This window comes from Lagopus leucura, unplaced genomic scaffold, assembly GCF_019238085.1.
Source record: "Lagopus leucura isolate 7727_CA_CO unplaced genomic scaffold, USGS_WTPT01 Super-Scaffold_73, whole genome shotgun sequence".
Classification (NCBI taxonomy): Eukaryota; Metazoa; Chordata; class Aves; order Galliformes; family Phasianidae; genus Lagopus; species Lagopus leucura.
The window spans coordinates 69,276,288-69,288,450 of NW_024962252.1; the positions used below are offsets into that span (position 1 = coordinate 69,276,288).

The 12,163-nt window shown below is 37.3% G+C and overlaps 1 protein-coding gene across 1 annotated transcript in view; it reads left to right on the top strand.

Moving 5' to 3' along the window:
• KIF26B (kinesin family member 26B) overlaps positions 1-12,163 on the top strand; it is a 284,016-nt gene that overhangs the window by 169,873 nt on the left and 101,980 nt on the right. Inside the window, exon 5 of the mRNA XM_042892546.1 lies at positions 11,839-12,022. Within this exon, the coding sequence (XP_042748480.1) occupies positions 11,839-12,022 (184 nt within the window). The remainder of the gene's footprint in view (positions 1-11,838; positions 12,023-12,163) is intronic.

Genomic DNA, 12,163 nt, shown 5'->3' on the forward strand with positions numbered 1-12,163 from the left:
TTGCCATTATGAAATGGGTTATCAAACAACTCTAATTCCAGCTGATGGATTTCAGGGTCCTTCCCCAGGACTGAACTGATACCTTGTAGTTCTCTGCGCACTGTATACTCTAGTCCTTCTTCCACAGAGCCCATATCCTGGAAAAACATACAAAGAAGATGAATCAGAATTCTTGTGAGAATTTGTGATGACAAGAAAGCCCTGTCTGTGGAAAGATGAGGCAACCAGTTTAGGAGATAGACAATTCTGGAACATGATTGTATCCATATGCCTGTTGAAAATAGGAAGAGAATGCTTCAGTTTTAAAAATCAACAGTAAAACAAATTGTGCAAAAGTGTTTTTTTGTTTGTTTGTTTTTTTTTTGGTAGCTGCATAAAATCATTTAAAATGTTTGAATAAACACCTCCTTGGTAGTGGATTTCCCATGGATTCATGGTTGGAGAATGGGCTTTCATTCTGACTGTGCTGCATGAAACATTCACACCTAGTTCTCATTAGAGCAAAATGCAACACTCCAGCATGTGGATGACAAAAATATATCACAAAAGTATATCACAACAGCAAGATTTGTCACAGAAGAAAGTAAATTTTTAGTTTTCATCTTGAGAGAAAAGATTTTTCTGGTGTGCGTTTGCCATGGGCCTTTGGGACTTAGAGGCTGCAGCCCTTTAACAGTCTAGAAGAGCCAACAAGACCCTGGCTTAATTTGTCTGATTCCCTACCTCCAGAATCAGTTTTAGCTGTATTTTATAAATATTTAACATGACCTAGTGACAATAAATTCATGTAGAATAGAGGATTGCATGTGGGTATGAATTGATCAGTAGAGGCTGATGTTCAAATGAAATCAAACAAATTCTTCTTTATCTATGATAGGATGCATTTAGAAGATACCTTTTTTTTTGCCTAAAATTCTGAACCATCATAAATAATGTTTAAAAAGAGATATTTTTATAAATACTTTTGCTAAGAAACAAAACAAAAAAAAAATGCCAAATGCTTGTTTGTGTAGCAGTTTGCATGAGAAGTACCTTCAGAACTGAAAATAAATTGGCTTTCACTGATATTTGTAAAGGTAATAAAAAAAAAGCTGCAGATTAAAGTCTTTCTCTTACTGGTCTAGTGGTTGGTGACCCTGCCTGTAGCAGGGGAGTTGAAACTAGATGATTATGGTTCTTTTCAACCCAGGCCATTCCATGATTCTATGTCAGTACCACACCTCTCTACTGTTCACTTCTTCCTGGCAATGACTTACTACTTTGTGTTTAATTCCATGTTTTTCATTTCACTTGACTGGAAGTAGGAAAAGAGAAGTACAAAAGTGTTGCTTAAGTAGTAACAATAATTGCCTACTATTACTAGTGTTTTCCAGTTTCATAATTTTTTTCATTCTGGAGCATGATTAAGGCTAAATGTTAAGGTCAGCTCACAGAGGAGCCAGCAGAATGCAAAGCAAGAGGCTGGGCATGTGTGCCTTGTAAGATGAGAACATTTGATTCCTTGTAGTAATGATTTCTGAGGCTTCAGTAGTTAAAGAGCGAAGGTCTTAAAGCACTGGAAGTGGTATGGGTGAACTTTTTACCAAACTTTTCCCCTAAGAAATGTAGATTTCAGTCAAATTATTTAATTGTCTTCTGATGATTTAGTTTACTTTTTTCCCAGATCAAGAATCAAGACTTTTAAAAACATATTTTGGTTATACATTTGCAATTTTTTTTTCCATTTGTAGCTGGAAATCTGTTTGTTATATTTGAATTAATATTCTGAAAGCAAAACCTTTCGTTTTAGATTGAAAAAATTGCTGAGACTGATGCTGAATGATTTAATTGAAAACTTTCAGAAATAAGATATTTTGTAAGACAGAAGAGGCATAGTATTTTTATTATTCTGGTCTCAGAAATGTGCTAATGTGTTTTAGAGTTCTGCTGGATCAAGTAAACTGGAAGGGACTTCAGGATCTTTCAAGTCCCACTCCTTCAGAGTCTGCTCAGGGCAAGCTCATATCTGAGATCAGATGGTTGCCTAGAGCTTGATTTGTTTGAGTTTTAACCCACCCCCTAGGACGGAGAATGGACAGTTTTGCTTGTCTGTCCACAAAATATAGTACCATTTTCTTAAACCCCATCTTACTCTAATTTTTCAGCATATTCTTATTACCTTCTGTCCTCCCACAGTGCACCACTCTGAAGTGCCTGACTCCATCATCTTTATGCCCTTCTTGTAGGTACTTTGGGCATGCTCTCAGCCTCCCCAAAGGCAGAGCAAGCAGTTGTGTGATTCTGCTGAGGAGATCTAGATTAAATTACTATTTGCCATAGTTCATGAATTACGCTTCAGCAGAGTAAAAGTGGGGTCATAATATTTTGTTTTCTCTGCTTTGTGTATAAGCTGTTGACAAGTGTGCAGCCTGTTAATAGCAGGACCTCAGTCTTGGACCTTAATGTATTATATGTGGGCTCCAGTAGCTAAAGAACTAAATTACTTTAGGAAAAGATGTACAAGGTGACTTATTTAATAAGCTGGAGCTTCTTCAAAACATGCCCAAAACAAATTATACATTGCAAAACCCATGTTGTGCTTTAAGCTCATACCTTCTCAAATTGTGTGCTGTATGTATCTTTCCAGTGTGCTTCTGTTGGGCTCAGTAGAAGAAAGGTGAATTTGGAAGGGCCAAGAGAAAGCTGAGAAGAAATGCAAGTCTTGGCTACATGCTAGAGATGGAAAAAAATATCACTCAGTAATTGAAATATGGATGTATTTCAGAACACTTCATTATAGTGGTGCTTGTTTTATGCCACTGCTGAGGAGGAAGAAAAAAAGCCTCTTGAAGAATTATCATTTCTAGGTAGTGATCTAGGACTAGACAGGACTTTAAGGAACTCTCAAACGAAATATTTCTGACTATAACAGAAGATTGATTGCTTGTCAGAGCTGGGCTTAAGTGTATTGAATTTCAGTGCATCAACATTGTCAGGATATTTTATCATTTGTATTCAGGTGTTACTTTAAATACACTGGCCTTGGAAATATTAACGAGGCAAAGAAAATGATAAAGCTTACCTGCCGTTTGGCCTTTTCATGTATCTCTTTAATTGTTCTGCCAACCAGAAAGTTAAACAATGACAAATTGGGCTGTGAATCTGTGTGCTGGCTGCTTTACTTCCTGGTATCATGAAAGGGTTTTGCTGGATGGGCCAGAAATAAAGCAGAATAGTTTCCTTCACAGTGTGTGTCCAGGTTTTAGCAATGAAGGTAATAAAATAACCTCAATCTTATAAGGCTCGTAAAACTTAAAATTAAAAGAATGGCTTTATGTGATTTTAAGGACTGTTATTAAATGGCCAATGGTTTGTCGGCCTCTTGTTGCAAAGCTGCTCTTAGTCATGTTTCTGAGTTACGGCAATAACTGTAATTATTTCTTGATGGTGAGGAGAGTCAGCTGTGGACTGGCTAACCAGAAGTTCTGTCCCAGGGGTTGAGGTTTGGTGGGTGATCTCAGACATGAGGGACAGCTGTTTGCCAGCCAACCCTGGTGGTACTTCCAGCAGAGAACAGTGTAACAGTTCATCTGTGCCCCTAATATTTTCCAGCTAATGCTTGAAGACTGACAGATCTGCGTATGTTTCTCGTTTTACAAAATAACAGTGCAAATATAAAACAGTGCACATCAGTTTTAATACTTAGGGGCAATGGTAACATCTTATTATCTAAATCTTATGTGTATACAGGCAAGAGTGCTTAACACCCAAAACGTGAGCTGGAATAGAGCTTGTTTAGGGCCTTTCCTTGCAAGATACTACTGCCCTCTTCTTCAGCAATGTGAGATAGAAATTAGGGCTACTCTGGTCCGTGGCTATCAGCTCCTGCTTGTGCAGTTTTTCCCATGCGGCTTGATAATACATTGCCAAGTAACTGTGACAGTAATTGATAACTACTTATATTTGAATTTCTTTGAGTTACAGTATATGTAGCTGTTTTTCTTCCTGTATTAAACTAGGGCTAAACATCTGATTTTATTTTATCTGAGTATAATGATTCAGTCTGCCTCATGCATTAAGTGTGCGGTGGACACTTATTCAACTCATCCTTAAGGTTTTCCAGGAATGGGATAATGCTGTGATTAGTTGTTTGTGTGACTACTATTTTTTATAAAAGTAGTTTTCAGATTAAAAAAAAATTAGATTAATCATAAAAACATCCTCTGTGTAGCCTTTAGAATAAATTAAGCAACTTGTGATTTTTTTTTCCTGTGTTTTGGTGCTGAGCATTTTCTTAAGAGTTGTTTCTTTCATTTGGTGTTTTTTTGGATCAAACAGTAATGGCATGACAAACAGTTTTAGTATCTTGTTGTGTCCTTGTATAAATGTGAGTTTCACCCAAATAATAGTAGTATTGAACAGAGTCCTCTGTCCAGCAGTATGTATTTGTGTAAGACTCGAGGTTCCTATTAAGCTATAGATTTTCAAGCATATTGATTTTTCTTCATCTTGTAGGAACTAAGAGTAGTTCTGGTTTACACAAATTTGAGCTTAATATAAGAGCAAGGCTGAGCTGTTAATTCCACTGAGATTACCTATGTACAACAAGCCTCATATTTTATAAGGCATGTTCTGAATAAGCCCTATTTTGAGTGAATTAAATAATAAGTTAAAAATAATGAATTTCTGGACAGTTTTAATACAGTTCCGGGGGAGAGCACAGTTGCTAAGGCATTCTGGTCAAAACATCTGAATTAACCACCCAAGAAGTAAAAGACAGCAGCCTGGGATAGCTTTATTGTTGCTATGAAATTGAAGGCATGCATACAAATAATGAGAACAATAAGGGGCAAGTGTTTACTGGGCATTAGAGAGATGTTTATTATACCTTCTACAGCATAAGCAGAAAGTGCAAATTATCTCCAGATTTTAAAGGCATTGTAAAATAATTAAACACAAATACTAAGGATCTTCCTGGAACTACAAATCTAGAAAATGTTCCTCTGAGGATTCTTATTTCATTCTTTATATTGCTCACTAAGCTGCAATACCACAGCCCTGGATTAGCCACACAGAGAATTACAGTGGTGTGAAGTTGCCCTGATTTTCATTCTTAGCTTATAATTCCTGTTGGAGGGCAGGGTCTGTGGGTTGGGACATGGCAAGTTGACTGCAAGTTTTGTAGCTCTGTCATTTTCCTTTCAGTTTGGATGATAAAAACTCATGGAAGGATAGGATAAAAGCCTTTGAGATCATTCTTTCTCTGCTCCTGTAGCAAGCTTCTCAGGCGATAACATCTGTTTGTAGCAGATGATGAATAGGCACCCTGCACCAAAACACCATTCACTTGTTAGTTAAACATCCTGTGAAGCATCTCCTGAAGAAGCTAGTACTGCCAGGTACTGGCTTGGATGGGTACAGTCTTTGCTGGATAAAGAACTGGCTGGATGGAACAGGCCCAGAGAGTGGTGGTGAATGGAGTTAAATCCAGCTGGCGACCAGTCATGAATGGTGTGTTCCCCAAGGGTCGGTACTGGAGCCTGTCCTGTTCAATATCTTTACTGATGACCTGGATGAAGGCATTGAGTGTACCCTCAGTTAGTTTGCAGATGACACCAAGTTTGCTGGAAGTGTTGATCTGATCTGCCTAGGGGTAGCAAGGCCCTACAGAGCAATCTGGACAGGCTGGATCACTGGGTTGAAGCCAGTGGGATGAAGTTCTGCAAGAACAACTGCTGAGTCCTGCGCTTTGGCCACAACAACCCCAGGCAAAGTTACAGACTTGGGGTAGAGTGACTGGAAGACTGCGTAGAGAAAATGGACCTAGGGGCATTGGTTAACGCTTGGCTGAATGAGATGAGATTTTGCGTGAGACCATATTTAGTATCACATGCCTTAGATTTTAAGGTTGGCAAAGTGCTTGCCATAGTAATTCAGATATATTAGCCAAGTCAAGTAGATATGATTTAGAGCACTCAGTAGTGTGAAGTAGTTCAGTAAGTTAAATCAGTAGCAGCCAGCCTTAAATAAGTTTGAGGAAATAAGAAAAGGAGGGGAAAGAATGATACAGACAGGACAGTGGAGCATATGGAACCTCCCATTTTCGCAATAGTACCTAGTTCATCTCAGCTGTAATGTCACCTCAGTGAGCCTGTATGTTCTATATAGATGACTGGGAGAACCAGAATCAGTTTGGGGTAGATTATGTCTCTGTAATTGGAAAATGTGCATATCACTATCAGTATCCAGTTTGTAAAGGCCATACGTAACTGATAAAATTAAGTATCTAAAGATCCTCAAGAGGCAGCTGTAGATTGACCCCGTGTAGCCAAAAATCAAGACTGTCATTTTTCATAGAAAAAGGCTTTATATGATTGTAATTTTGCTATATCACGTCGGTTCTGATGATATAGCTACATGAGGACCTACATGATATGATGACTCATTTAAATAAATCTGTTTACTAGAAACAGAAAATACACCATGAACCCATGTTTGTAAACATGTCAGTTGGAAGTAGTAAAAAATACTGGCAGAGTTCCAGAATGTTCTTGTTTTACATTCCATCGGTTAGTTAGGATTCTAAGCAGACTACAATTTACTTAGTAGGTGGCAGTCAACAATTTCTACTTTTTCTCCAGGAAGAATTATGGCCAGGTTTTTTTGTTTACATGTTATCAGCAGGGCTTATGTGTTGAGGATGAGGTTGAACAATGTTTTCTTTCACTGGTAGGTGACAAATCAGAGACCATAGAAATTGATATATATAAACATTTCACTCTGTGTAACCAACACCGTTGGTCACAGATTTGTTACCTCTAGTGGTGTATTCATACATATATGCTTAGGGACTTCATTCAGGAGACTGATTTCCAAAGTAAACTTATGTCTGTTTTTCAACTCAGCGGAAAGATACATAAGGAAAAATAGTTTTCCATTATTAAAGGTAAGGTTTTAATTATACTAGAGCAGACGATTAATCTCTTTTGAGGTTATAAAACCAGATCATCTTGAAGTAAGACATCCTTCCACATATGAAGTTCATGCCTTGCTTCTTGAGAACTGCACCTAGCAGAGAGTGTTCTGCTTATGAAATGAAATGTATGCCTCCAAACAAAAACAGAGAGAGAGAGAGAGAGAGAGAAAGAGATTTTCAGCTATAGTGCAAATGTTGAAATCGAAGTTAGCTAGTGCATGATTATTTAGCCTCCCTCAAGTGCCTTTTTCTCTGTGGAAAATAAAATATATAAGTGAACATAATTTCAATTTTTGTTTTGTCATAGAAAAACTGATATATCAGCTCACTGGACTCTTATCTCAAATTCTGTTTCCAAGAATAATAAATACTGGATGCAACATAGTATAATATAAAACTCCACTAATGAATAATTATACAGAGATATGCACCTAAGGAAATTTCACATGTCAGTGGTAAAGGGTTTGTCAGGCACTGAAGTATGAGTCAGTTTTACTTGTCTGTGATGATCTCCGCTGACACAAATGTGAATAGTATTTTAATTATTCACCTAGGTGTCTAATCTCCTCTGAATCTAACAAATCTGTTGGCCTGACTGACCTCCACTTTGACAGCGAGTTCCAGAGTTTTAATTTTGCCTTGGATGATGTGTAACTGAAAACTTGAAAAGTGTCTCTTGAATTTTATTAGCAGTACCTTCTTTCTTATTAAATGAGAGGAAACAAATATGCTATGAGCTGTCACAGCCAAGTCCCACAAAGTTCATATCTTACATGCAATTATGCCTGCAGTACTCTGTTCAAGCTGAATGTATGTGAGCATTATGTATTGCAGGGAGGCATTATTTTCTTTAAGCAGTGTAACAGAAATTTTTGTTCTCACTTTTTTTTCTCCCATGACTATTGCTTAGCAAAAAAATGGTATATGGAGTTGTCCTCAGCTTCTTGAAACTGCTTTTTGAGAGCAGCCAAAGTTAATTTAGAAACCATGAATGTTCAAGCTGCTACTTCCACCCTGTTTCCTTGTAAATGCTGTAGTGTATTACCCAGATGCCTTTCCAAACAATGTATTTACAATTTTCCACAATGCCTTTTATTTTGTCTGAAGAGTTTCATCATCTTCATAGTTCATTCATTTATTACTACAAGCAGTAGAATAATTTTCTTAGTAGAGATGCTTGAGTCTTCCATAGCAGTGCCTTTCTTCTATGTTAAAAATTGATTATTTAATGAATTTCTGTTAATTTATCTCTCTAGACTTGCTGCAAGGTATCTGAGAGTTTAGAGATAAAGTGTACTCTTTGGAAACTTTATCTAGAGTACTTCCATTTCTTCTATAAATACCACAGATGATCTTCAGTTTTCAGAAAGTTTTCATCAATCTTGAATTGGCTTCCACCCTAAGGGAGATAGCTCTACAGTGTGTGTCTGACAATCCCAACACACCCATGGAATTTTGAGAGAAAAAAATACGTCCCCATTTCTACATAGGTGGGAGGTGCAAAGAATTTTAGCTGCCTCAAGATATACCCTATTAAACTTGTATTTTGCAAGAAAAAAAAAAAAAAAAAGCAAAGAATGTTCCTTTGAGAAATAAACTCAGTCTTTTCAGTGAACCAGATGAACGTTGGAACCACTTCCCCTTACCTGTCAATTTGACTTGGAGTGAACTTTAATCAGGTTTCTAACATCCTCCTGCAATCTTAAATCTTGATCTTGTGATTTATTTTTTTTTTCCACAAATCTTCTAAGCTGTCAAAAAGTCTCCATCTGCTTGTTTATACAGAGACTTTCAGAAAAAACATTACAAATTAACTGAAGTAGTGACTACTGCAGTGACGCTGAAGGGCTTTAAATCAGTCTTCCTTTGGAAGACAGCTCAGTTAAATACATTAAAGACACTTCTGTTGTGAATGAGTGTGTCCACACCATGGTTCAATACTGTTTAAATTACCCACTTAAGAAGTTTAATTTGGATCAAGTTTCCTCGGTGCTTCTGCGGGCACTGTCCCTCTCCCTGTTGTACCCCACGTAGTATATCAGCCCACATCATACAAGAGCCCACTGTGCACCCCTGTGTAGTTCACAGCTGATATTTCTTGGCTCAAGTGAGATGTAAAGTAACTAAGAGTATAACCAGTTATTGCCAGTACATGAAGCCAGGCTGCCATCATCGCCATTACTGCAGCAGTATGCATAGTCTCAAGCAGAAATCAGAGTCCTATTATAATAGAGACTAAATGAAAACAAATTAGCTGGCTCTTGTACAGTGAGCAGAGTATTAACAGCTGCTAGCTAGGCTGGGCTGGCAGTGAGCTGCAGGAATATTGGCGCTCCCATGGTCCAGACTGGGAGAGCCAGGCCTCTGACTTGCCTGGAAGAAAAAAATGTGACAATTTCTAATCTATGCTAGATGAAGTGGCCAAATCAGCTGCAGCTTGTGTGACCAGCAGCATTCAGAGTAATGCTAGCTGCCCAATCTGAATGCTTTTATTCATGGAAATATGCTTACAAGAAAGCCATACTGTGCTGCTTTGCAGTCTACATCTGGTTAAGATATACTTTCCTTTCTAGTTAAATGCTCTGGGAATTACCTGAGGCTTATTGCCTTTTTGATCTCTTTCAAAATTCAGTGAAGTCTAATATGGCTTATAAATGATTTTCTTGCCCTCCATTCATTGATTTTTCTCTCCTCGGGGAAAAACAGAAAACCCTACAAAGTGGAGAGAGATAGTTCATTGCTTTTTTTTCTCGTATGTTTTACCAGTTGAAGACCAAAAATATGAAGTAAAATGCAGGTTCTTCTATTTGAATGCAATCTCAAAGGTTGTAGATGTCAAACTAGAGCATAGCTTCAAGGTTTTGAATAGACTGGTATCTTTTCTTTAAGAAAAATGCTACCTATGGGCTTGATTGGTTCAATAAGTAGTTTGTATTAAACTATCAGCTTTGTAAAAGGAGCAGCATAATGTACAGAAGCATTTAGTGATGAAAGAGAGGTAAGGCTCAGGCAACCTAGAAAATATTTTCTAGGAAATGCATATTCACCAGGGGTGAGTCAGCAAGACCATAGTGGGTAGAGCCCTTATTCACACCTGAATTAATGAGCTTGACAATGTAAAAAGCCATAGTAAATTTTTCACTGTGTTTTTTTAATACTTGTATGTTCAGTTGTTGCACACAGTAAAAGATTTTGCTTTAAATATTCTACTGGAACCAAGGCACACGAAAGATCTTTATTCAGCATGGGCAGCTTTATAAATATGTGAAAGCTGAGATCACTGAACCCTTTCCAGTTATTTAAATATTACTAGGAAGAGGAACATTTTCTTTTTTTCCATTTGGTTTTGACCTACTCATTCTGATTATACTTTAAAAAAAAAAAGAAAAGAAAACAGGCAATCTTAACAGAGAATACCAAGTTATGAATACCAGTGTCTTAATAAAGCAGAAAGGGACAAGGGCAAAGACAAGGAGATAATAGAGAAACTTCTGAGTTGTAATTCTTTGTCAAGTAAATTAAAATCCCCTACTTTTCTTTTATTAAAACCTAATCTGTCTGGAACCGCTTTTCATTTGCCATTGGCTACAAGAGTACACACTGGGAATGCATGCAGTGCACTCACGATCAGCTGACATATGGCAGCTTCATGCCCAGAAGTAATTTGTTCACGTGTTTGAGACATCTGATACAAACACGAAGTATTTATGTACCAGAATGAAAAAAAATTATATACACACATATATACACACACATATATATATACATATATTCAGTCTTTTTTCCCTAGCTTCTTGAGACAAAATAATCACTTTTAGAAGTTCAGAATTGGGTAACATATACTGATATCACCATAATGAGGCAAAAGTTTCTTAAAACCTAGTAGGATTTTATATTACTGGTCTTGACTGTCACACTTTAGCAGGATAAGGAGAGGTACTGTCAATATAGACTTCTTTTATACCTGTCTCAAGTCACGATCTGTCTGCCAAAACAAGGCATGAAAGTAGCCTCATGAATTATTATATCCAGCTTTCCTTGGAAATTATGCTTTAGTTGATCTGCACTGTTTAAAGTGTCCATTTTGCAAAAGGGAATCCCTGGGGCAGCACTGTTAATATCAACACTATCTCTGGGTAATGCAGAATGAATTTGTGTTGGGACAAAACAGCTGCAACAAAGACTGTGTTGAATTGTACTGAATGTTTCTGTTCTTAAACAAACCTGTAATCTATACAAACTTCGGTTTTCCTATCTAATATTGTAGTTTAAAAACAGTCTTTGTTGTTTTCCCTATTTAGTGGTTAATGCAGTTGGTATGATTGCCTCAATCTCATTGCAAAGAGTAATATTTTCATTGGTCACCATTTGTTCAGTGTTTAGATTGTCTTGTATTTTAAGAATTGCTATAAATTTAAAATTGTGTGCTTGTGCACTTCTTATGCCTCAGAAATCTACCTGAGCATTTAATACTAATTAGCATTAACAATGACTGCTTATATCCAAACACTGCACAGGTATTCAATTTTCAACTGGAGATTTATGAATGACAAACAGTTCTGTGTCAACCACTTGGTGACTGAAATGAATTTTATAATAGAAATTGACATATAGCTCATTGATTTAATTGGAGGTTCAGGAGCTTTCTTGCAAGCTGACTTATTTAAACAGATGAGACAGTGACAGAGGCCTGGTTCAGACCCTACATAATGCAAATTATACCAGAATATAATCAGAATAATAAAAGTGTTGGAATCAGAGTGGTCAACATTGAGATATATCCTAAGTGGATGGTAACCTGGTAATAACCTTTGTTTATTCTTGACTGCTTGTGTTGATGAGTTTTGGAATGATTTATCTTACTCTTGTCATTTTTCCCACAGAGCCGCTCAGAAATTGAACCTGTCCTCCAAAAAGAAGAAGCACAGGCCTTCTGCATCATCTGTTCCTGAGTCTCCTCTCTTCACTACCAGCTTCAGCAGTATCCTTCAGGCTTCTCCACCCCCTGCACCACCTTGTTTGTTGAGAGCAGTCAGCAAAGTGAAAGACACCCCTGGTGTGGGCAAGGTAGGCATCTCAAAACTCTTATTATCTATGGGAGATAATTTTCCTTTCTTCGGGTAAAACATCCAGTGAATTAGAGGAGCGTGTCCTTTCTTGCATGAAGTATACAATTGGTCCCTGCACATGGACAAAGAACTGGCAATA